This window comes from Heteronotia binoei, chromosome 9 (genome assembly GCF_032191835.1).
Source record: "Heteronotia binoei isolate CCM8104 ecotype False Entrance Well chromosome 9, APGP_CSIRO_Hbin_v1, whole genome shotgun sequence".
Taxonomy (NCBI): Eukaryota; Metazoa; Chordata; class Lepidosauria; order Squamata; family Gekkonidae; genus Heteronotia; species Heteronotia binoei.
The window spans coordinates 75441963-75467175 of record NC_083231.1 but is presented as its reverse complement, the minus strand read 5'-3'; the positions used below and the strand labels follow the sequence as shown (position 1 = coordinate 75467175).

The window sequence follows — 25213 nt, the reverse complement described above, 5'->3', positions numbered from 1 at the left end:
TCACAATTAGGGTGCTGGTCTTTTTATTTGAGCAGTATTTTTTTCCTTCTTAAGCATAAAATAGGAAGACATAGATGGGGAGCTGTATTAAAATATATTGCAAAATAGAATGAATTTACTGCGTATTCTGCAGTTTGCATAATTGTCTTAAATGACTGCAAGACTTTTGTCTTCAAACATGGTTAGGTCCAAAATGGTTTCTTGTATGACTCTTCAGCCTTGTGGAGTGGGCCAAGGTAAAGATCATAGCAAATGTAAACTCATTGCATAGCTCTCCCCCTTGTGGCTTGCCTGGTGCCTGCTTTACGATCAAGTAAAAACATTTCTTTTTATCTAAGCTCTTAACTGAGGGGTTCCATCTTTTACCTGTCTTTATGGTCTCCTAATCTGAGGGTTGGCTGCTGAAGGCTGCTTAATGTTGTTTCACATGCTTTTATGTCTTGGTTAGTTTTACGGCTAGTGGTTTCTATTATTTTATTGTACCATGAATTTTGTGAGCTGCCTTGAGCAGGACTCTGGAGTAGCAGCGTCTAAATTTTGTAAGCGCATACATTTTATTCTCCCATAACATTTTTCTTGCAGAAGCACTTTATGTTGAGCGTCTTGCTGGAGGCAGGAGGCTGTTCTTCTAGAGCCATTGGAAATCCGGGGCCAGACTCCATCTATGTGGATCAAGTCAAAGCAACAATCCTTCAACTGGAGGGAATAGATCTCAGCATAGACGAGATATTAGAATCACCTTCTGCTCCACTGGTGTCCTGTGTGGACTGGTTCCTCCCCTCATCACGTGACAAACTGGAGAGCCTGGCCCCTTTGCCTCTCCTCAGCAAATGGCAAAATACCTCACACTCTGTGATTTCACCAGCAAGCAAAAAAATGCTTTTTGGTGATTCTACCTTAAGAACACAGAAAACAAGTCCCTTACGGGGTAGTGGAGGATCCAACAATGATGGGGACAATCCTGAAGGTGGAAGAGGGAACATTAATCCATATGGTGCACAATCAAAAAGTCCTGGTGGATTTGACAAAAACAGTAGTGTTTTTAAGGTACTGTTGAGTTTAAATTACCCACTAAACCTCCATCCTTCATCCTAGGAGAGTGACAAAATGCCTAAAAAATTTGCAGCAGCACTTCTTGCGAAGGACAAGAAAAGGAAGCAATTCATGCCCATAATGCACCTTCCTAGTATTGTTCACTTTCAGTAAGCTTTGGTAGCTGCAATCCTAAAACCAGATTCCTGAAAGGTGGGACATATTTCTGAGTAGAACTGCTTAGGCTTACTGCCTATATTTCCAAGTGATCTGGCTAGCATGGCCAGTCTAAAATGGCTCTGCAGAATGGAAATGGGACCCCGTGTCCAAAGTAACTAAGAAATTCTTGTTACACGCTGTAACTGCAGCAAGGTTGGTGTATGCCAGATATTGAAAAACCCAACAGATACCAAAAAGGGCGGAATTCCTTCAAAAATTGTATGAGGCTGCTGAAATGGATTTTTTAACGTTAAATTGAAAGAAGGTAATTTACAAGAATGTAAAGAAACCTGGAAGCCATTATATGAGTGGATGGATGTCATAAGTTAAAATAGGAAACAGATATTGAATCAAATAATAGGATATGGAAAGAAGTTGAATATAAGTATATTTGATTTAGAAATGGAAGTACTTGAAACAGATAAGGGTGGAATATGATATGTAATTGAATTTGATTCCTAGGCTTCATTGTATATTGTATGTTGTGTTTGTTTTGTTCTTTGTTTGGTGTATATTTTTGTGTTATCTACAATAAAACTTTTAAAATGGGGGGGGAGAAAGAATGAAAATGGGATACATTCTGGTTGGAAGGTTTTGGTTATAGTTGTATAATCTACTGCTTGTGTGTCTTGAGAGCCCTTCTCACAGGATGAGGCCAGTAAACTATTACAGTCTCATCCAGTAGTTAAGGAATATTCAGCTGAGCTGTTATTCTTTCCATGTAGCTTCCAGTCTCCCACCTCCTTTAACTTCCCCTGCAAAGATTTTTCGATACTGTTCGGTGTGGGGGGGGATTGTTGAGAAACCAAAACTTGGCAATCGCTCTGTTTCCATACTGAGCAGCTAGACTACTAGCGCACTCCTAAGCAGAATGACATCCTTCAAAGACCATTTAAATTAGTGAGGATTTCACTGTGAAACATACAAGGATCAAGTAACAAAATGTATTAAAAGTACATTATGTGGATTTATGCTGAAATCAACATCCAGTTGCCAGAAACAATGCAAACTGATTTATAATACAAACTATACATAGGTTGGTTTAAAAAACAAAATAAGGAAATGGAGAAGCTTTCAAAAATGATGTGGCATGTCATTGAACTGTTACAGCTCAGTGGATATTCACAAAACACGCAGATTGTTTGAGCAGTCACTCAGTAATTGTTAATTAAACATGAATCTTTGGTTGCTTGCATTTTAACTGAATTTCTTTTGCTTGTTTTTTCAGATCACCAAAAAGAAAAATATTCTTCCAGGTCCATTTAATTTAGGAAGCCTGAAAAAGAGCCTTTCAGTTAAGGAGACTGAATTGTACAATGTTATGAAGTAAGGAGTTGTCATTTTGTGGTTGGTAGTGGCAGGGATGCAGCCCTTTTCCTGTGTGACTAACCTTCCTGCCAGCAATAAAAAGTTTTTTTCATGGCCAGCCCCATACTGATTGGCCTCATAGTAGGGCAAGTCAGAGTGGAGACTTCTCTTTGTTCTCCAGGGAAATCCAAGTAAGAACCCAGTCTGAGTGAACAGGCCAGCATACATTTTCCTTACTACTAATTAACTTTGGTCTATGAATATCCTTTGCTGGCTTTTATTATTTATTTATTTATTTATTTATTTATTTATTTATGATTTTATATACCACATTTCTGCCTTTACAAGGGACACCAAGGTACATAACACCATATTTTAAAATTATTAAAATCAACCCTATGAACAATAAAACATTTTAAAATACAGTTAAAGCACATACAAAACATAAAAACAGCAATTAAAATATTGGTTAGGAAGGAGGGGTTGCTTTTTGTTGGATGCTGGTTGACAACACCAGGAGGAAATTTTTCTAGGTTTTATAAGAGTCTTGTGGAAGCTTGGGTGTTCTTTCTTTCTCTCTTTCTCTCTCTTTTTCTTTCGGTACGCAAATGTCATTTGTGGGATTTTGTTCTTTTTGTTCTCATTGTCACAATTAAAGCTCCAGAACAGGACAGAGCCCTTCATAAAAGATAAATTGGGATCAAAAATACCTTTGGAGATCGCAAGGGTTTGGGTTCATTGCATGTCAGTGGTAGTGGGCAGCATGAACGGTATCTATCTTGAGGCTTTCTTTCTCCCCAGGTCATCCATCATGTGGGCTGGACCCATTGTCCTGACTACAAATGAGCATTCTTGTTATTAACCATGTTACTAACTTAATCAAGCCACAAGCGCTACCTGCCTGAAATAGCTTTCAAAATAAGAAAGCAGTTCTCTTTCCTGATGACCAGTACAGATAGCGTTGGTTATGAACCACTGTATATATTTCATAGGAATATATAGATGTTTGGATTTGGTGGGCTAGATTATCTAGTATGTGTTATTTGGCTGTTTCTGTTTGTATATGTTCATTTTATGAACTTGCTATGGCCAAAGGCTTCTTCAATGAAGAATTGTCTCTGTTCATTATTAACATGTATACAAACAGGAAAAGCTATTATTTCTTTTTCAGTATCTTTGGTGGTTTGATTTGCGGATTGGGGTGAATTTCATGTGGGTTTAGAACCAGCGGTCAAGTAACATCTTTCTTTTGTTCCTAAAGGTTGACATCTGGTCCTGAGAACACCCTATTCCACTATATTTCTCTAGAAACAATGCATGGAATTTTTATCACTCCAACACACATTGAAGTAGCACAGCTTGGTGGAACTATCCATTCCCAGCTAATCAAGAATTTTCATCGTTGTTGTCTTTCCATCCGTTCCCTTTTTCAGCAAACCATGATGAGAGAAGTATAACCTATTATCAGTGACTTGGGAGGGGGATTTTACTCATTACATTTTTTTCTCTTTCGAGGCAGCAGTAAATGCCTGCATTGATACATTTCACTCACATGCCCTGAGCCTGCTGCTGCCCTGAGCCTGCTTCGGCGGGGAGGGCAGGGTATAAATTAAAAATTTATTTATTTATTTAAGTTTAAGATGCTGCAGACTCCTTATAGCGCTGCTAATTAGAAGAATTTCTGTGTCTGGAGAAGGTTAGCTTTTATAAAAGAAAGCTGACAGCACTCCTTAAGAGCAGAGAAGCTTGGACTTTTTATATAACAATATTTAAATATTTGTATAACTTTGGCGAAATACTTGCTAATTATCGCTTTTGTTTCCATGACAGTTGTGTCAGTTCGTGCAGAGAGCTTACATTCTGTGTATACCATATCCCCCTATCTTTAGTCAAAAGCATTATAGCACAACAGCTGGTATAGCGTACGAGAAGAGAAATCAGTTATATGCACTTTTGTCTCCTTCAAATATGAATCATGTGGAAATATATAAAATGGGCCTGTCCTTATGCAACATTTTGAAATAACACAGATATCAACTTTTGGTGTATACTAAGAACTGAATAAAGGAGGCAAAACATGGTTCAAGTAAAGTCCATCAGAGGCTGATTTTAGTAAGCAACTCTAGCTAAGAAGGATATTCTGGAAGTGTTTCATCATTTCTCTCTGCTCTGCTTTGGCATTATAGCTAGCATTGTACTTTTAGGTGTAGCAAAGTCAGTCTGTGAGCAAACATTCAAGTGAGAAGGGAAATAATTAGAGACTATACTTCTTGAGGCTAAAAATCTTTTTTAAAAATTCCAGGTGCAGCAGAGTTGACTATTGAGAGGTTGTCACATATTAGAATATAGTCTTTCACTATACATTTCAGAATGAAATATTTGCTGATTATGGATTGTCACACACAGTGGTAGCAAATTTTGTCTCTTGTTCAAAGCACTAATTCAGGTTTTGTTAACCATCCATTTTGTCAATTTCATTACAGACTAAAAAGACTGCAAGTACTAGAAAAAGTTCAGAATCCAAAAAAGCAAATTCTGGACTGCATCAAGTAAGAGAACATGGAGTGTTGTTTGAATGTTCACCTGACAAATGGACTGACCAAAAGAAACCACCACCACCTATAATGTACTGGGTTGTAGGGTAAGCAAGCTTTAATATGCCGATTTGTTTTTCTGTAGATTTCTAATGCTACTGAAATCCTCAAATTTCTTTCTTGTCCAAAATTTGTAAATCAACATAAATTATATTCATGTGTGGCAGGTTAGTCCCCTATCCAAGGGTCACAGCTAGGGTAACTCTTTTACAGCTTGAACTGAAAATGCAAAAAGGCTGAATTCTGGTGAGAGTAAATGTTTACCTAGGAAAGGATATTATGAAAGATCTCAAAGGGTGCTCTGGTATCTTGCCACGAATATCCTGATCTAGAGTTACTCCATTTTTAGGTTTTTGACTAAAACCTTGTTAAAACAGACTTTTTTTACAGCACACTAATGATCTTGTTCTGACACTGAACTTTGTTTTTCTGCAGGAGACTCTTTCTAGATCCAAAGCCTCGGGAGTTTTATGTCTGTTTTCATGACTCTGTCACAGAGGTTGCTGTTGAGCTGGCTTTTAAGCTATCCTTTGGCTTAGCTCTGTAATAGTGTTTATCCATACAATTGTCATAAGCGGAACTGGAAACCTCCCAAGGTGCACTGGAGGTGCACAGAGACAAATCATGGTAGTATGTTGGGTGCTTGCTGTTTTGAAGCTTTTCTCTGAAATAACCTTCCTTGATGGAAAAACATTTCAGGGTTTTTACACTGTTAACACCTGAATGTATCAGCAATCAGCTTCTAAAAATGATGTTTTTTTAAAAAAAAATCGGTCAGAGATATGTATCTCAATTGTCTCATAACTATATAGTGACAACTTGTACACATGAGGGGTGAATTCAAGAATAGTGTACGTCCATTACCCTTACGCATTCCTGTATATGTCTTCAAATATTCTTCTTAGAAGGTGCTCCTCTAGACCACACAAATATCGTTTAAACTATTCGCCAAATTCAAAAAGCTATCTGTGGACTCTAAGATGGTTTCAGAGAATGAACCACCATAGAAAACTCAGTTGTGAGCTTGTCTGGACTTCAGTTAAGGGAGTGTATTGTAAGACTGAATAGATTACGTCATGTAGAAGGCACTCTGTTTGACATACTTGGAGGTATCTTCCCTGGCTTTACAGATGGAAAAAGAGGCTATTAAAGGGCTATTATAACAATTGTAATAACAATAACTTTTCTGTATAATGAAATATTGTTTTAAAGTAAAATTGATCTTTTTTGTAAATACTCTTGTGTTAGACAAACATGAGGACAAGTTTACTATTTTGTTAATGAATACTGCATAAACTATTTTTTTAAAGATTTTTATAATAAAGAAGTATGTTTGCAAAACCACCATGTACCTTTTGTGTTTTTGTGTGCTTTCATTTTGAGATGTCTGCCAGGATATGATTTATCATGGCATACTAGTAGTTAGAGAAGTTTAAGCAAAATGTCCAAGCTTTCCATATCTTGATTTCATAAGTCACTTATTGATATTAGTTTTGCATTAGAGATCTGCTTTTCATCAAAAGTCCATGGAGCCAGTGTTCTCAAATCTTAGCTGCCAGTGGCTGTTCAGAATGTCAGGTACAGGACTTCTGTCTGACACAAGATGAGCTAGAGCTGCCAGTTATTGAACCCAAATTTCTATTATAAAGTATACTTACAAAACATACTGTGTGGATATTGGCTGGAAATAAGCATAATATACATAGGTGGACAGGAGAGCATCAAAAGCTTTTCTAAAATCAAGTTTAGATTAAATGGACCCCCCATGCACTTACTACAGCTAAAAGACTGATATTACAGCATGCAAAAGTTAAAAGGCCACCACCAATAAATTAATGGATAGAGGACCTTCAAACTCAGTATTTGAATGCATGGCATATAGATGGTAACTGTGAACTGCTCAAAAAAAGCCCTGATTTAATGTAAAAAAGAACAAGGAACTAGAACAACAAAAAAAGAACAAGGAAAAATCCTCTTACAATCCAACAAATAAGATTTTTTTTTAAAGGGGCGGGGGGAAATATACATAACAACAAAAATATAACAGTGGTGGTAGATCTACACATTAGTTTCTAAAATCAGTCCGTTCTAGCTGGCTTGGCATCGTGGTGTGACCTAATATGCAAATGAATTTCTTTTGGTTGTTTTCTACAACAAAAGTCCTGTGTGAAACAATGGCGACACCAGAGGGTGTGGCCTGATATGCAAATAAGTTCCTGCCGGGCTTTTTCTACAAAAAAAACCCTCTTTTGTGATGAAGTATTTCATGTGTTGGCTCATGGAATCCATGAGGTTCAAAGGTACCCCTAGTAAGTGAAAGAAGTTCCCATGAGCAGGAGGGTACTTTAAGATCCAACTCTTTGAAGAACAACTGATATTCTGGGTCCAAAGAAAGGTCGCTCTGATACTTGCTCAGCAAATGCTTCAAAGGAAATCCTTAAATGAGAATATGGTCCCACTAAGCTTTTATAGGCACTTATAACCAGTTTTATTTGACAGTTTAGTTTTTATGCCTAATTGTCCGGCTCTTCAAATATCATTTTGGTCTCTATTGTAAATTTAAATGTAATATGCCTAGTTATAATTTATATCAGTTTCTTCAGCTGGACCTGACATCTAGATGTCAAGATAAATGGAGTGATAGATAAAGATTCCTGTGATGGGACAGGGAGGCTCTTCAGTGGAGGTTGAAGCTTCTTCGATTATCTTGATCTTAATTTCTACACTGTTGACCTCAACTACTACACACTATATAGGATGGACTGTTGAAACTATTACAGAGTAAGATTCTAGTCTTCTGATGCAATCCAATGATTACTATATCTTTTGTCAAGAGGAATTAAGGTTGCCACATCCCCCAGTGGAGGCAGGGGTCCCCTGCCACCGGGTCCCACCCCCTGTCACTGATCAGCTGGCTGGCGAGGGGTGACTTACCAGGAGAGAGGGAGGCCCAAGCTACATTGCTATTAACATGATTTCCAGCATGCACTGGAAGTGACATCATGTCTGCAACGTCCAGGCAATGCTCTGGTATTTGGGTAAAAACTCTATGGTAGAAGCCCCGTGGTGCAGAGTGGTAAAGCTGCAGTACTGCAGTCAAACTCTCTGCTCATGACCTGAGTTCAAGGTTGACTCAGCCTTCCATCCTTCCAAGGTCGGTAAAATGAGTACCCAGCTTGCAGGGGGGGAAGTGTAGATGACTGGGAAGGACAATGGCAAACCACCCCGTAAAAAGTCTGCTGTGAAAACATCGTGATGCGATGTCACCCCAGAGTCAGAAATGACTGGTGCTTGCACAGGGGACTACCTCTCTATCGCTTTAGCCCAAACAAAAGCATGTTGCCGCAATTTCACAGCATGATGACATCACTTCCTATACATTCTGGAAGTGCCATGGCCATATCACCAGCCATGTTGCCTGGGCCTTCCACTTGTAGTAAGCCCCATCCCCTGCCAGCAACCATAAGAGAAAAAACCTTTCCTGCCATTGGTGCTGGACTTGGGATATGAGACTGAACACATTGCAAGAAACAGCAATAGTCTTGTTTGTGAAAATTTTACTATTTTGATACCTTGCAAAAAGCAGGGGAGTAAAAAAACTATACTTCATCAGATTGCCCAGTTCAATTCTGTTTCTGTAATTATTTGCGTTGGCACAGCAAGAAGGATATCACACCGCATTCCCCTGACATCTTTTCATCCTTAACTTTAATGCAACTTTTGTTGGCTGTATCAGAAAAAGAGGGGAAATCAGTTCAGCAGCAGCACTTTGCATATGTTTTGCAAGGGGTTTTTTTGGGTTTTTTGTTTGGCTTTACATGAACTAGAAGCATGCTGCTTTTCAAAGTTCTCTTACCTTTCCCATTTGCAGGAATTGTTACTAAATTTTGCAGTCATTTTTAGCACCTAGTTATTGCATGAATGAATTCTGAAAATCCAGCTGCTCTTACAACTGAAATATTGTTCTTAGGAAATCAAAATGGCTTTGTATGTTTAAAAACTGTATAATTCACTATTATTTTATTGAATCAAAAGTTTAGGCCATGTGTATCTTTCTTCAAACTTTAGAGGCATGGGCTTTTATTGTTTTTCTTCCCTATCCCTCCTTTTTCCTAACACCTAAACTGATTGCAAGTGTTGATAAACTTGAAGGCTTCCTTACTGCTTTGTAACTTTTCAGCTGGTCTAATAAAAGGCAGTACCCTATTGTAACTTATGAATTTTTTAATTATAAACCAGCATAGCTCTCTTATTTTTGTACACAGCCAGTAATATTGCAGAACACATGCCATTGCTCAATGTTTCTCTCTTCCATAAAAGAAAACCAACAATGGTAATTGAACCAGGCCCTAGGTAATCAAGTTCCCTTAAAGACAATCCTGGAATGCTTTCTTCCTGAAGCTTAAGTCTATAATCTCTTCTGTAATAGACCAGCAAAGTTGCATTTTTCCATGAGATGTGACAATCAGATAAATGCTGAGCACCTGTTTTTGTTTTGTTTTGTTTTTTTTTGGGGGGGGGGGCGCGGTTTAAAAAAAATTTGAGCAGTTGTGTTCTGTTCTAACTCCAGGGAGATCTCACTCCAGTTTCCAAGTTGCTCCTTTTTGGGCCTTAACTTGCTATGACTTTGTCACCACTTTTCCCTCCACCTCTAGAGGTCCTAGAAATTTCTTTAAAAAGCCATACTCAGGGAAGCTTCTGTGATTGGGCAATAAAAGGTCATGTGGTCTAAGAAGGCATCCTGCTTCTTGGTGAGGGGAGGGGGGGGAACTCACCAGTTCCTTCTGAGCAGTGGCAGTTAGAAGTGCTGCAGGGTGCTAGGTGATGCTGCTATGAGGTTCTAGTTCCACTGAGGGCTTTGAGATTACCCAATCAACAACATGCAGGCTGCTGCAGAGGGATCGCAGTTTTTTGACCCTGTCTCTTTTGGAAAAGACCTCATGGTAGGGGGTGTGGCAGCTGCGGTGTCCAAAACGACAGTAGCACCCGTTGAGCGTGTAAAGCTGCTGCTGCAGGTCCAGGCCTCGTCCAAGCAGATCCGTGCTGACCAGCGATATAGAGGCATGATAGATTGCTTTGTGCGCATCCCAAAGGAGCAAGGTATGTCTTCACTGAAAGCAATGCTTCCTTTGAGAAGTGGTGGTGTAGAGACTCAGATTGTACACTGGAAATCTGGAGGTCCTTATATTAGATCTCATCACTTCCAGGAGTAATTAGTAGGTTGATTTAGGAAAGCCTTTTTTGTCTCAGCCCATCTGCAATATGGGAATAATAATTTTGGCCTGCTAGGCAGGGATGTTGTGAGGGTTACTAAGAAATCTATTGCAGAGTGCAGTTTGAACACTTAGCATTACACACCTTTGTTAATTCCATTCCCAGATTTACATATATTCCCAAACAATGTCCCACACTTACTCAGTTTTTCTTCTTTTAAAAATGCTCTCTAATGCTATCCTCAACAAGTAGGTTGTCATTATTTCCTGCTTTACAATTCCCATTTATCTCCTTTTGCAGCTTTCAGTCAGCTGGTCCAGAACATGAAGAGTATATTTTCCTTTCTATGGCTGTTTCAGGCCCTATATCTTCCTGCACCAGTTCTTCCAATCTACACTTGTACATGTGTCAGATTGCATGCATCTTCATTAGTACTTCCTCCTTTGTTTTTTTCTAATTAAACATCAATTTTTCAGTAAGCAGAAATTCTCCCTGCATGTCATGCTTTCCCTCCCTAGGAGGCAGTGTAGTTTCTTAATGGACTTCTTACCTGTGTCTGCTTCCCCTTCCTGCCTTTCAGCAACTAAAGCTGTAATCCTCTGTGGGCCTTACCTCTGAGTAAGCCTTCATGGGTTTATTCGTGCTGCATGTAGGTAGAATACAACGCAGCAGCTGTAGATTAAAAGATTAATACAATGATAATTTTAACATACCAACATCTCTAGCCAGCAGAAATAGTTTGTGGTGCTACAAGAATTACCTGATTTGGCCATTTTGGTACTATGAATCCCTTGTGTACATAACCTGAAACATCTGGCCCACTTCTGAAGTACTTTTCATGATAAAATAGGTTCTTCCATTTGGTATTTGGGGTGATAGATACAGTTCACGTGATTTATTTAAAGATATATACACTAAAATTCAAAGGAGTAGCTGTGGCTGGCGAAACAACAATGTCTTGTGGCTAGGGCTGGCACCTGCCTGGAGAAAAAATGCCCTGTCCCTTCAATAGAGGCTTTTTGAGCTGTTATTTACCCGGTGGTGTTATGTACCAGCAGGGCTTTTTTTTTTTTTTTAGCAGGAACGCATAGGAATGCAGTTCCGGCTGGCTTGATGTCAGGGGTGTGGCCTAATATGCAAATATGTTCCTGCTGGGCTTTTTCTACCAAAAAAGCCCTGTGTACCAGGTAATGTTTAAGAAAAGGTTTAGTTGCCAATTCTAAAACATTAAGCCTTTTTAAAAGAAACAGATTTTTTTTTCTCCTGGTTTCTGGCACTCCTACATGGTGCCTTATTGTGACATCTGACAAAGTAGGCAATGGTTCATGCAAATTAATGTTCAAAAAATGTGCTTTGACTTGAAGGTGCCATAAGGTTTGTTGCTGTTTAATTTGAATGACTTAACATTTTGGTAGTCTGTAATTCATTATGTTCAATATCATTATACTATTAAGTTTTAATAAAATATCAATACAAATATACCTACGTGCATCAGATATTGAAAAGAAGGATTTCATTTGTGTGTTGAAGTAGTACTAATTGATACTTTTCCCTTCTCTGTTTCCACAGGAAAATATGGATTAATTTTTTTAACAAACTGCCACATCCTGTCCCACTTTGATCTCTTCTCTATTAATTCTAAATTCAGCCTGTCCTATAAAATAATGTTGACCTCTTTGCATCAAGTTTGTCATTATTCCAGTCATTATTTTTTGCTTTCTCTTTCCTTTTTCCTTACAAGTTTTCCTCTTGTGCTACCTTTAAACTCTTGTTATGTTCCTGTTAGTTTGTGAAGGCTCTAATATGTCCCATTGCCCTTTTGTTCAACTTTACTTATTATCTCATGCTGCCATTAACAGCAATTCCATGAACTGTGTGTGTGTGTTCTTGTCTCCTTGACTCTTCACCTCTTTCAAATCTTTCCTCAATGCCTGTTTTTTTCTTCAGACAGCCTTCACTTCTACAACCTCTCTGCCATATTTTCCTCAAATTAGTCCTCCCTGCGTTTTTTCTTAGTAAGGTACTAACACACCATATTGCTTAACAACTCAATCATCAGCATGTCTAAATGGATAATGCTTTCTCTAATATAAGAATTATGATGATGAAAAACTGGCTGTATGTATGCTTTTATTGTCTACTATAACCTAGACCACCTCACCTTATTCAAAGGTTCCTAGCACCCCCACTGCTGGTCTATTTTACACAGCCAAAAAGCGCAAATAGTTGATGTGTTTATGTCACAGTGGGTTCACAGTAATCTCTTTTTACTATTTATTTCATTCACCGGGGTTACTAGCACCCAGCACACAAGAATGAGTTTCCTGCCAGCAGCTGCTTCCTTACTATCCAGGAATTATAGCAACCATTACCAATTATGGGAAAGTTATACAGACAAATAATAGTGTGTTGTATGGGGAGGAAAATCTACAACACCATATCTACAAAATAATATATTTATGTATTATTTATTTCATTCAATTTGCTATGCCGCCCATTCCCTGCAAGTAGGGCTCAGGACAGCTTACAACAATTTGCTAAAATACAATATATAATATTAAAATACATTAAGACAATCCATCAAAACAATACTAAACAATACTGTGTCCTATCCAAGATTATCTATAGTCTCAGTGTCCCCCAGTGGAGAGAATGTGGAGAGAAAGGGAAAGTGGTATTTATCCATATCTTTCCCTCAGCTAAAGAGTCATAAAATTCTCGCATCCCACATTGCACTGTATATCTAGTAGTCATAGAGAGACTTGCTTGAACTCAAAGGTCTTCTGCTCATGGATGATCCTTCTGCTCAGACAAGAGCAGGTATTCAGTTTGATTAGATTCATCCCTTCAGGGGCAGCACCCCCATCATATATCCTAGAAGTTTCTGATGGCCCATGGTCTTCAGGATATGTTTTCAAGAGAACAGAAGGCTGAAAAAGAAAAGTGGAAAGAAAAGAATACTTTGAATCCGATCTGTTGTGTTGTTCTTTATTCACTGTGTCTTTTTCAAGGAATATCTCTTAAGAGATTTATCACAGATCACCTGTTGTCTCTACAGAACTATCCCTTATTACTCCAATATCTCTTTATCCATGTTAATAATAGTTAATAATCTATTCCCAAAGCAAAACTAGGTGCATGAAGAGTATTTGGTCCATGAGCCAGGGTGGTGTAGTGGTCAGCCTAGGGTCTGGGAGACCCAGGTTCAGATTAGGTGACCTAAGGCCAGTCACACTCTCAGTCTAGCCTACCTCACTGTTATTATGGGGATAAAATGGAGAAGAGGAAAACAATGTAAGTCACTTCAGGATTCCTCAGTACGGAAAAGATAGATTATAATTTGAGTACAGTAAATAAATGGATGTATATAAGATTGGCCTCTAGTGATATAATTTTGAATTTGCCTCACTAGCCACCAGAACTGCAGTTCAGCCCCCATGGAAGTGATTCTACTCCAACATTCAGCCATTTAATTATTCCAACATTTAATTATTAATTTTACACAATTTTAACCTACCATTTTATTTCTTCTCTTTTACTGCTTTGAGACATTTAACAAAAATCCATTTTACACTAGTATGTCTTAAATATTGCTAGGATATTTTTCAAAATGCTGTTGAAATTTGCATGGAAACTTGACCTGGATAGGCCAGGCAAGCCCGATCTTGTCAGATCTCGAAAGCTAAGCAGAGGAAACTGTGGTTGATACTTGGATGGGACGCTTCCTTGAAATACCCAGTCACCATTGGTTAGGGATAATTGATATATCCCTAGCCCCAAGCTACTGTATTATATTAGTATTAAATAACTAGAGTTGCCAGGTTCTTCCCCTGGCCAACAGTGGGGGATAGATAGGAGATAGGGATGTCAGTTTAATATTGGGAAACTCCTGGAGATTTTTGGATGGACCCTGGGGAAGACAGAGACTTCAGCGGGGGTACGATGCCATGCAGACCATCTTCCTAAGCATCCATTTTCTTCATGGGAATTGATCCCTGTAGTCTGGAGATGAGCTAATTCCAGGTGATCCTCAGGTCCCACATGGAGGCTGGCATCCCTAGTTACAAAGCATTTTGGGGTCCTCTGGAAATGCTTGAAGTAATTACCACAACTGTCCATCCTATAATTACAAAAGAAATGTCACAAGCAACCCAAAGTTATTTTCTCCTAAAGAGATAAAGAGATACAAGACTCAGTTTGGTGTAATGGTTAAGTGTGTGGACTCTTATCTGGGAGAACTGGGTTTGATTCCCCACTCCTCCACTTGCAGCTGCTGAAATGGCCTTGGGTCAGCCATAGCTTTCATAGGAGTTGTCCTTGAAAGGGCAGCTGCTGTAAGAGCTCTGTCAGCCCCACCCACCTCACAGGGTGTCTGTTGTTGGGGGGGGTGGTAAAGGAGATTGTAACTGCTCTGAGATTCAGAGTATAGGACGGGTTATGAATCCAATATCTTCTTCTTCTAAAAGGGCAAGTTTGTGATTTCAGAGCTTTGCTGCTAGGGTTGCCAAGTCCAATTCAAGAAATATCTGGGGACTTTGGGGGTGGAGCCAGGAGACTTTGGGGGTGGAGCCAGGAGACATTGGGGCGGAGCCAGGAACAAGAGTGTGACAAGCATAATTGAACTCCAAGAGAGTTCTGGCCATCACATTTAAAGGGACAGCACACCTTTTTAAATGTCTTCCTTCCATAGGAAATAATGAAGGATAAGGGCACCTTCTTTTGGGGCTCATAGAATTGGACCCCCTGGTCCAATCGTTTTGAAATTTGGGGGATACTTTGGGGAGAGGCACTAGATACTATATTGAAAATTTGGTGCCTCTACCTCAAAAAACAGCTCCCCCAGAGCCCCCGAAACCTCCAGATCAATTCCCCATTATACCCTATGAGAAGACGTTTCCCTCTCCACCCCCCTCCACCCTGCCCCCCCCTTTCTGGGAAATCTGATGCAGGAGACAGAACTCACTCACCTCCAGAGGTGCAAAGGCACATGGTCCTTTGGGGGCGTGGCTGGGCTCCCCTCCCTTCACCGGCCAGCTGACTGGGGGCGGGAAGCAGCCTGAGAAAACGGAAGAGCTCTGGCTGCTGCGATCGGGGCTGGGTGGGAAGGGCTGCCGTTCTCCCCCTCCCCCCCCCCCGCTTTCCCTTTTATGGCCAGCGGGAGGAGGAGGCTCCAAATCGGGGGTCTCCAGGCCTAGCGGGGGATTTGGGACCCCTATTTGCTGCCATTGCACTTATGATCTATGGGATCTGAGGTTTCATAATGCAGTTGTATGATGTCTAATACCTGAAATAACATATATCTGAAGTCAACTGTCAGTAAAAGAAGTAGGGAGCAGTCTAGTTCTTCAGCCACTGAAACAATAATTGTGTTGCCTTGAAATATACAGCATGTAAGATAACACAAACTGTACATTTTTAATCTATCTGTAGGATTTCTCAGCTACTGGCGTGGCAATCTTGCCAATGTTATACGATATTTCCCTACGCAGGCCCTAAACTTCGCTTTTAAGGATAAATACAAGCAGATTTTCATGAGCGGTATAGATAAAGAAAAACAGGTAAATGTGTTTTGACATTTAATTCAGAAAAAAAAACCCTTCACACATAGCCCTCCTCAACCTTTTGCTTGCTCTGACTATGCAAAGTAACCAAAGTGGGATTGTCAGTGCATCTCAGTATTTTTCAATATACAGCATTTATATTCCTTCCTACTAATGCCTTCTAGATTGCCAGAAACGTGATATTTTCTAAAGCACATAAAATCTAGAAAATGCTGTTTCATTTTTATGTTCTCTTTTTGATGGGCACTTGCAAAATACTTTGCAATTGGATTTATTACTTTATCTTTCCTGCACATTTTACACAACTTCACATCTAAGCCATTTTCTGCCCTAGAGAATTATTGTGGAATAAATGATACAGAACGTAAAACTTTGTTTATACTTTAAATTTATGGATCGGCCAGTCCTTGAATACAAAGGGCTCTGTGCGATGTACAACAGAAGTTACAAACATCAAATATAACAATTATTAATATTAATAAATAAGTCATTCATTACAACCTTGAAATAATCTCCAGATGGAGTCATTAATTTGAGCTTAACCCTGGTTAGGAGCTGTATCTGAGGGTTTTATGTTGTGTTATAGAATGATATCCTAACTAATGACTTAGACCCTGCCTAGAATTTCCATAAGTGTAGAGGGGCAATTTCTGCAGATTTCCCCCTGACCACAGGAATTCTCTGATCCCTGTTAAGCTATTACTGGGGTTTTGTCCTTAGGAGGAGCAGCATTTGGGGATATATTTTGGGCTGTTGCTGCGTTGGTAGGGAGAGGTGATGAGCAAAAATTGGCCCACCTTGCACCCATAGAAATTCTAGGATGGATCCAAGCTGATGCTCTATGCACAGTTTTTAGAGAAAGTCATATTTTAACAATATGTGTTTTTAATTGCAAGTTTTTCAGTCTGGTTCAAGCTAATTTTCTCTAGCCAGTCAAAACCACATGGAACAAAACAGTTGCAACTAACTCAGTAAGAGACAAATTAAAGCTGGGAGTTCCATGTTAGGAACTTTTAGATTTTTTTAAAGCCTCTCACTAAGTGGTAAGGGGTTGGTTGAGACTGGGACCATGAAGTGAGGGAAGGAATTAAGCACCAGGTTCATGATGGCCTGTGGAGCTATTTCCTTGTTTCAAAAACTTTTGTCTACAAGGTGCAAGTTAGACAAGATGTCAAGTTTTCCATGTATAGGGCACCAGGTGTCTTAAAAATATTTTAAACAGGCAACACATGCCTTCCCGTAGTCGAATCAGGTTTGAGCCTCCCCCCATGCTGTTTCCTAAACATGAAATGGTGCCATGGAGCTGCTTGCTCAGGCTGCTCTGTGAGGAATACAGAAGCTCCATGGAAGTGGGTTTCAAGACTGCAAAAAGGCACAGAGAGGCTTAGTGCCCTTTTGCAGTCTCAAGTCCAAATCTGATTGCCACACATCCAGCTACATAAAAGAAAAAGGGAAAAAACAACCAGGAAGCTCATTCATAGAACATGTTGTCTGGGTGAGCTTCTAGGGTCAAAACAGGCAAGACATGAGGATATTTGTGAGTGGATATTTCCCAGGTTAAAGCAAAAGTCCAGCCACACAGCACAAGCACTCTAACTGCCCTACCTGCATTACAACAGCAAAACATCATCTTGAAGAGTTTTTGATCCTGCAACAACCACAGCTGGACTGAGTTCATTTATAGGAGTGCCTGCAGCTGAGGCAGCAGCCTGAAGTCTACAAGCACTCACAGCAGGACCCTGTCCAGCATTCTTTGAAACTTTGCCCTCCTCCTCTACTCCTGAGGTTTCAGGGCTGACTGTAGGGTTTCTGGTAGTGAAGGATCTCCTCAGCAGGTTCCTTAGCAGTCCTAGTTTCTGATCCTGATTTCTGTTAATGGGTCATCTGGTCTTCTGCCCCAGCAGCTACAGCTCACTGTGTCCCCAATGGCCCTGGAACCTCGGGATCTGACAGGGGTTTGACCTCCATGGGATCCGCTATGAGATGGGGGGGAGGGGGAGGGAGCTTGGGGATCTCAGCAGGGTATAATGCCATAGAGTTCACTGTTGAAAGCAGCCATTTTCTCCAGGGAAGCTGATCTTTATAGTCTGGACATCAGTTCTATAATTCTGGGAGATCTCCAGGCCCTGTCTGGAGGCTGGCACCTTTCTCTACCAACGACTCATTAGGTGCAACTCTGATAGTAAGCACCCTTTCTCTCAAAGCAGTGATCAAACAGCTTGTAGAATCGTCATGATCAAACACCTTGTAGAATCCTGGCACCAACCTCAAGTGTCTGCAAGTAATTATGAAATATAATATATGCTGCATCGTCACATCATGGGATATTATGCTGTACAAATAATATGCAAATTGAATGGCTTGTGCTAAACAGAAAAATCCATTTGTGAATTATTGCTATAACACAATGGTAGTGCAATATCCAACTATGTACCAATCAGCCAGAAATATTTAAGTTTAATATTTAAGTTACCCTTATGCTTTTAAGGTCCCTGCCATACTCACAGCATTGGTACCTTAAGCAAGAAATGTTAAGACATTTAAAAATAGGGGTGGACTTGGAAACACTTGGAGGGAGTTGAAAACCCACTGATTTCTTTAACCAGTTTTTTTTCTGTTCTAAAACAGAAGCTCCTATTCTTCAAATGAATGAGCAACAAATAAAATAGTAGAGGAGACAATTGAGCATGTTGGAACATCACCCTTAAGTTTTATATTTCATTTACTTGATTTTGAATTAAGCCCTATTTTTCTTTTTCAGTTTGGGAAGTGGTTTCTCTTAAACTTGGCTTCTGGTGGGGCAGCTGGAGCAACTTCTTTGTGCGTTGTTTATCCATTAGATTTTGCACGAACTCGATTAGGTGCAGATATTGGGAAAGGTAAGAACTACAGCTTCATAGGGAGTGCACAGGTAGGTGGTTGGCTGTGCGTTAGAAAAGGGACAAAGTCCATATTGCATCCTTTCTGATGGAAGAAGTGATCCTGCCAAACCTCTGTCAGCTAGGATCCTAAGCAGAGTGCATAGAGTCACATTACAAGACAGCAACCTCCCCAACTAGGGCCTTCCCTGGCCCCAAAATTGTGTTCCTGCAGGTCAGCAGATCCCTGGGAAACAGTGGGGCAGGAGAAAGTGATAGTCAGCAGTGAAACAGTAGAATCAGCAGCAATTACCAATGGAAGGAAAATTGCTGACATATCAACAGAATAGCAACTTGAACAGCAAATACTAATAGGTTGTGGCAATTTTGTAAGATTCTGAAAAGGCAAAACATCTTACTAGAAGGAGTTTTGATATGGGGAATATTGTTTCTAGACCCAGATAGACAAAGGCATATCTCACTTTGTGACTTCCATAATAAACATATTAGGAATGTCTCTACAATTGAGCTTTTGATAAATGTTTATAATTTGGATTTTTAAAATCTGGTATGCATATAAAGTAACATTTTCCTCAGCTGTATTGAATCCATTACTGAACAAAGAAGTAGCTATACAAGGTTCACTTTTTATATATCTTTCTTATATTTGTCCATGATTGGAGGGGGGGGTCCCCATGTTTAAGCTATGTTTGTTATTGTGCAACTTATCACAAATCACTATTGCCCTGAATCAACCTGATCTTTTCTTCTACCATATTAGGTCCTGAAGAACGACAGTTCAAAGGCCTTGGTGACTGTCTTGTTAAAGTTGTGAAGTCAGATGGGCCTCGTGGCCTATACCAAGGATTTGGTGTTTCAGTACAAGGAATAATTGTGTACCGGGCATCCTATTTTGGATGTTATGACACTATAAAAGTAAGCTTCCCTGTCAAAAACAACACCCTTGCAAAACACCCTTGTGAATTATTTATATCGTATATTTATTTTGCAGTGAAGTATTTATTTAATTCACTTTCAGGATCACTCTGTTATTTCTGGTGTTATTTATCTCACTTCACAAATTGTGAAGGGTATCTCACAGATCTTCCCAAAGTTCCTCAGTGGTTTAGAGTAATGCAGATCTGACCTGAAATTTATAACAGAGGCTTAATAGAGCACTATTTATGAGGAGATGTTATTTACCTCAGTGTCATGAGCAATGTTCCCTCTAAGCTGTGCAGTCTTGTGAGCAAAAATTCTACTTTGGGAGCTACTGGCATTAAAGTTGTGAGCGATTGCATAAATTAGTTTGCTCTAGGGCCATTTTTCCTGAGCTGAGACAAAAATGTGTGAGCCGGAGGCTAAAAAATTGTGAGCTAACTCACACTAACTCAGCTTAGAGGGAACACTGGTCATGAGCTAACCTGAAATTATAACATAAGCTTAATAGGGGCACTATATACCAGGCAATGTTATTTGCCTCAGTGCTATGAACTTTAACTGCTCATTTCCGCACATTAAGCCTCTATTGAAGGGGCAGGACTTCCCCCCCCCCCACCGCAGGCTGTTAGTGACCTTGCTTGTGGCATCTTAAACATGACAACCACTTTTTATGGCATCCAGATAAATAATGTCACCTGATAATTGCTGATCACACTGATGTAATACTGACAGAATAATCAGTTTAAACGTTGGCAACCCTATAAGCCAGGGGTGGCCAACAATAGCTCTCCAGATGTTTTTTTTGCCTACAATTCCCATCAGCCCCAGCCATTGGCCATGCTGGCTGGGGCTGATGGGAGTTGTAGGCAAACTTCTGGAGAGCTACCTTTGGGCACCCCTGCTATAAGCCACTTGTCAGCCATCCCAACACTAGGCCAACTAGACTTGGCTCTGATTAAAATCATAGAGTTGGAAGGGACCTCTAGGGTCATCTAGACCAACCCCCTGCACAATGCAGGAAACTCATTCACAGGATCTACATTGCTGTCAGATGGCCATCTAGCCTCTGTTTAAAAACCTCCAAGGAAGGAGAGCCCACTACCTCCCGAGGAAGCCAGTTCCACTGAGGAATCACTCTGTCAGGAAGTTCTTCCTAATGTTGAGCCGGAAACTCTTTTGATTTAATTTCAACCCACTGGTTCTGGTCCTACCTTCCAGGGCCACAGAAAACAATTACACACTATCCTCTACATGACAGCCTTTCAAGTACTTGAAGATGGTGATCATATCACCTCTCAGCCGCCTCCTCTCCAGGCTAAACATCCCCAGCTCCTTCAACCTTTCCTCATAGGACTTGGTCTCCAGACCCCTCACCATCTTTGTCACCCTCCTCTGGACCCGCTCCAGCTTGTCTATATCCTTCTTAAAATGTGGTGCCCAAAACTGAACACAATACTCTAGGTGAGGTCTTAGCAGAGCAGAGGAAAGCGATACCATCACATCACGTGATCTTGATACTATAATTCTGCGGATACAGCCCAGAATTGCATTTGCCTTTTTAGCCACCGCATCACAGTTGAAAACATTTTTTTTAATAAATTATGTTCTGTAAAGTACAACATGACCCAAATTGTCTGACCAATGGCAATATGAGAGTTTGAAACCACTAGGATTTATGTTTATATTCTCAGATAATTTCTTTTTTCTCTCCCTTTCTACTAGGGATTATTGCCAAATCCAAAGGACATTTCATTCATTCTGTCTTTTGCAATTGCTCAGACCGTGACTATATTTTCTGGGATACTGTCATACCCCTTTGACACTGTCAGAAGACGCATGATGATGCAGGTATACAGCAAACTCAGTGAGAGTTGCTTTATATGATTGTCAAAGCTAACACTCGTTGTGTTTTGAGCCTTCTTGGCCTATCATTCATCTCTCTGTCTCAAAATCTCCCCTCCCCGCCAAAAAAATAAACACTGGCTTGAGTCCTGCCTAAAACTTCTGCTTACAGAAGGATGTCCATCTGCAGATGCTGCCCAAATGCTGCTCCAGTGGGATTCCACAGGAACAGCTTGAGGGCGCAGGTACAAATTTGCTGTAGTGGGTAGAGAATCATGGAAAATCGTCTTCCTCTTCCCTCAGCAGAACTCTTCTTTGGGATCCAACCAAGAATCTAATGACATTTAGCAACTTGCTTGTGAACATTCAGCAAAAGTGACCATCCAAAACAGGGCCACAACAGTTTGTGACTTTCAGTGCATTTTATCCATAAGATACCAATTGCCTTATCACAGTGTTTTGCTTATATTATTTCAGCTTGGAAAATGCCATTCCTATCAAATAATGTTTACAGACAAGCTCTGACAAATAAATTCATGGGGGGGAAAGCAGCCTGCTCTTGTCAGACTTTGGAAGCTAAGCAAGGTCAATAGTTGGAAGGAGACCATCGAGGAAGACTTTGCTGAGGAGGGCAATGGCAAGCCACCTTTGCTTCTCACTTGCCTTGAAAGCTCCTTACTGAGGGTGCTATAAGTCAGCTGTAACTTGTTGGCACTTTACATACACACACAAAGAGATTCATGCAATTCACATACACATTACATTACCCTTCCATTTTATTCTCCATGACAACCCTGTGAATTTGGTTAGGCTAAGGAAGAGTGACTGACCTGGGTAGGTTTGCTAATTCCAGGTTGGGAAATTCCTGGAGATTTGGGGATAGAGCCTGGTGAGGATGGGGTTTGGGAAGCGGAAGGACCTCAATAGAATATAATACCATAGTAAAGTTTACCCTTCAAAGCAGCCACTTTCTCCAGGGTGCTGATCACTGTTATCCAAAGATCAGCTATAATTCTGGGAGTTCTCCATGTGCCACCTGGAGGTTGGTAACCCATGGCACCAAATAAGCTTCACAGCAGAACAGGGATCTGAACCTGGTTCTTTTCAATTTTGGTCATCAGTTTAGAGTCTAACCATTACAATACTGAGGCTATCATATTGACATTGATAAGATTTGCATTAATTTCCAGATAGTTTAATAGGTCCACTAGTGCCAGTTTCAGAGTGAAAGATGGCCAGCTCATGAACCACTGCAGCATATATTTCTATTGTATTAGTAAGCTTCCTTCTTTCTGAACTTTAAAAAAAATTGTTTGAGATTTGTAGAAGTGCATTAACTGGAACAGAGAACAAACAAAAATCTTCCTCCAAATTTGTGTTCAGTAGTATTAATCCATTCCTATATTTTGGTGATGAAAATGTTTTAAAAACAGCAGGTTGGATCCTATGGAAGAGATTTCTGTCAGCAGAATGAAACTTCATCACCTCTCCTATCTTGCTGCAGTCCAAAGATTCCTGAATTGTGGCTCATGAGGGATATAGGGTATCCCCAGGAACAGCATGAGTGGGATTCAGCAGAACCCTGCCCCCCCCCCCCAAAAAAACCCCTCCTCTGCTCCTGTTAGCAAAAATCTACTGTTAGATTCAACCCAATCCCCAGTTTTTAGAATATTTAAAATATCCTCTCAAAGTTGTATTTACTGACACTGTAAACCCTCCTCTGTATGACCGTTGATGCAAACAGTATTTAAAATCCATAAAACTCTAGCCCCGACTTTTGGAGAATCTAAGAAAAAAAAAATCTCCAAGGTTTCAACCTACACTGAAAACCTCTACGGTGGTTTGATGAAGATGTGCTGAAGAACAACATTCCAAAAACATGCTGCAGACTGTCCAAGTATCAGCAAGCTTTAGAACACCCTGAGGACAGAAGTGACCTCATTTAACTCTGAAGCTTAAATGAAACATCACAAGAAGATCATAGACTTGCTAAATTTAACTGCATACATGGGCATCAGGGGAAGTATTTGCTCAGACAGGTTCTTATACTGAAACAGTGGGGAACTAAAGAGAGAGGTGTTCATGTTTAGACTTTTAAAAAATGCTCAGTGCTGTAAAATCCTTGCAGTCAGTTGAGTTGGGTATATTGCCCATTAATGCCATGGTGTCTAAATCTCTTTGAATGCAGAGTGGTGAGACTGAGCGTCAGTACAAAGGAACCATTGACTGCTTTATCAAGATATACCAACATGAAGGGATTCCAGCCTTCTTTAGGGGAGCCTTCTCAAATGTTCTTCGTGGGACAGGTGGTGCTCTAGTGCTGGTCCTATATGATAAAATTAAGGACTTTCTTAATATTGATGCTCCATCTAGCTCATCTGAATAAAAGCCACTGCTGATAAGCTACTTACCTGCCAATCCCAGAGAAGACTTAACTGTTCTGAATATGTTCTTACTTACTATTTGTACCATGAGTGCTGTCATAAGACAGTAGTTCATCGTGGACCTGCTGAATCTGCATTTATTCTCATGATCTGAAAGCAACCATTTGTTTTCTGATAAAGAAGTTATGTTTACTGTTTTCAAAAACCTGTCTTTAATGTTTCACTGTTTCTTAAACTATTCATTTAAACTACCAACTCACAATCTAGATGCTTGTTGTAGACTTTGATCTCCTTATGACACCTCTGTTCAGTTGGTGCTTTCCCAGACAATGCAAAAACTAGGCCCACCTCCTTTACTTTATTCAGGATAGCAGTGCAATATTTCGCTCCCCAAAATAAGTAAGGGAGGGTAAGATTATAGTAATGGTGAGATTGCTTGTTTACATATATTATTTTGTTTATACAATGTGTGCCCTCAAGAACTGAGGAAGAGAAGTGGTCAAGAAAAAAATGAAATACAGGCAATTTAGCATGTTTGATTACAGAACAGAGGTTTAAGGAATTCTAATAGCATGTCTTCTTAACAAATTCTATTTGTTACTGAGAAGTAGTCATGCCTAATTATCTTAAATACTCATTCAATAAAGAAGTACTTCCTTTTGTCTGTCATGGGTGACAGATTCAGCATGGACAACAGGAAGCACTTCTTAATGAGTAATTATGCTTTGGAATTCACTGCCAGTGGTCATAGAGATCACCACAGAATTCACAGAGGACAGGTCCATCAGTGGCTACTACTAGCCATGATGACTAAAGAGATCCTCCAACATCCACACCCAGAAGCAGCAAACGTCCCAAGTACCACTGGTAGGAGGCAACATGGGGCAAAGGCCTTAGCCTGTGTGTCATGTTTGTTGGCCTTCAAGGGCAACTGGTTGTCCACTGTGTGAAAGCAGATGCTGGTCTTTATGGCTCATTCCTCTGATCCAGCAGGGCTCTTCTTATGATAGTGCATTACAACAAAACCAAAAAGAACTCTTGTGATTCCTTTAAGTCTAAAATGTTTATTATGGCTGTGGTCACACAGGCAGTTTGATCTGGTATCATTGCAATACCCCTGAAGAGTTAAAGAGCATGATAAAAAAAAGTCTGCCTCCCATTGCCCAGTCGTTGGCACCCCATTCTGGCCTGTCTTGGAATCAGAGTTAATGGACACCAGGGAAAAGTCTGGTCTTTATGGATACCAGTGCTTTCACCCC

At 40.1% G+C, this 25213-nt stretch overlaps 2 protein-coding genes across 3 annotated transcripts in view; both read left to right on the top strand.

The window, feature by feature from the left end:
* INTU (inturned planar cell polarity protein) overlaps nt 1-6497 on the top strand; it is a 68784-nt gene extending 62287 nt beyond the window's left edge. For both annotated transcript variants that reach the window (XM_060246811.1, XM_060246810.1), the window contains exons 12-16: nt 583-1047; nt 2480-2577; nt 3821-4010; nt 5043-5200; nt 5589-6497. In XM_060246811.1, the coding sequence (XP_060102794.1) occupies nt 583-1047; nt 2480-2577; nt 3821-4010; nt 5043-5200; nt 5589-5700 (1023 nt within the window). In that variant the 3' untranslated portion in view covers nt 5701-6497. The remainder of the gene's footprint in view (nt 1-582; nt 1048-2479; nt 2578-3820; nt 4011-5042; nt 5201-5588) is intronic.
* A 3472-nt stretch (nt 6498-9969) lies between these two features.
* SLC25A31 (solute carrier family 25 member 31) lies at nt 9970-24125 on the top strand. Its single transcript, XM_060247331.1, has 6 exons — nt 9970-10253; nt 15798-15925; nt 18690-18807; nt 19568-19722; nt 21451-21576; nt 23759-24125. The coding sequence occupies exons 1-6, from the start codon at nt 10034-10036 to the stop codon at nt 23954-23956; spliced, it is 945 nt and encodes a 314-aa protein (XP_060103314.1). The 5' UTR covers nt 9970-10033; the 3' UTR covers nt 23957-24125.
* The last annotated feature ends 1088 nt before the right edge of the window (nt 24126-25213 follow it).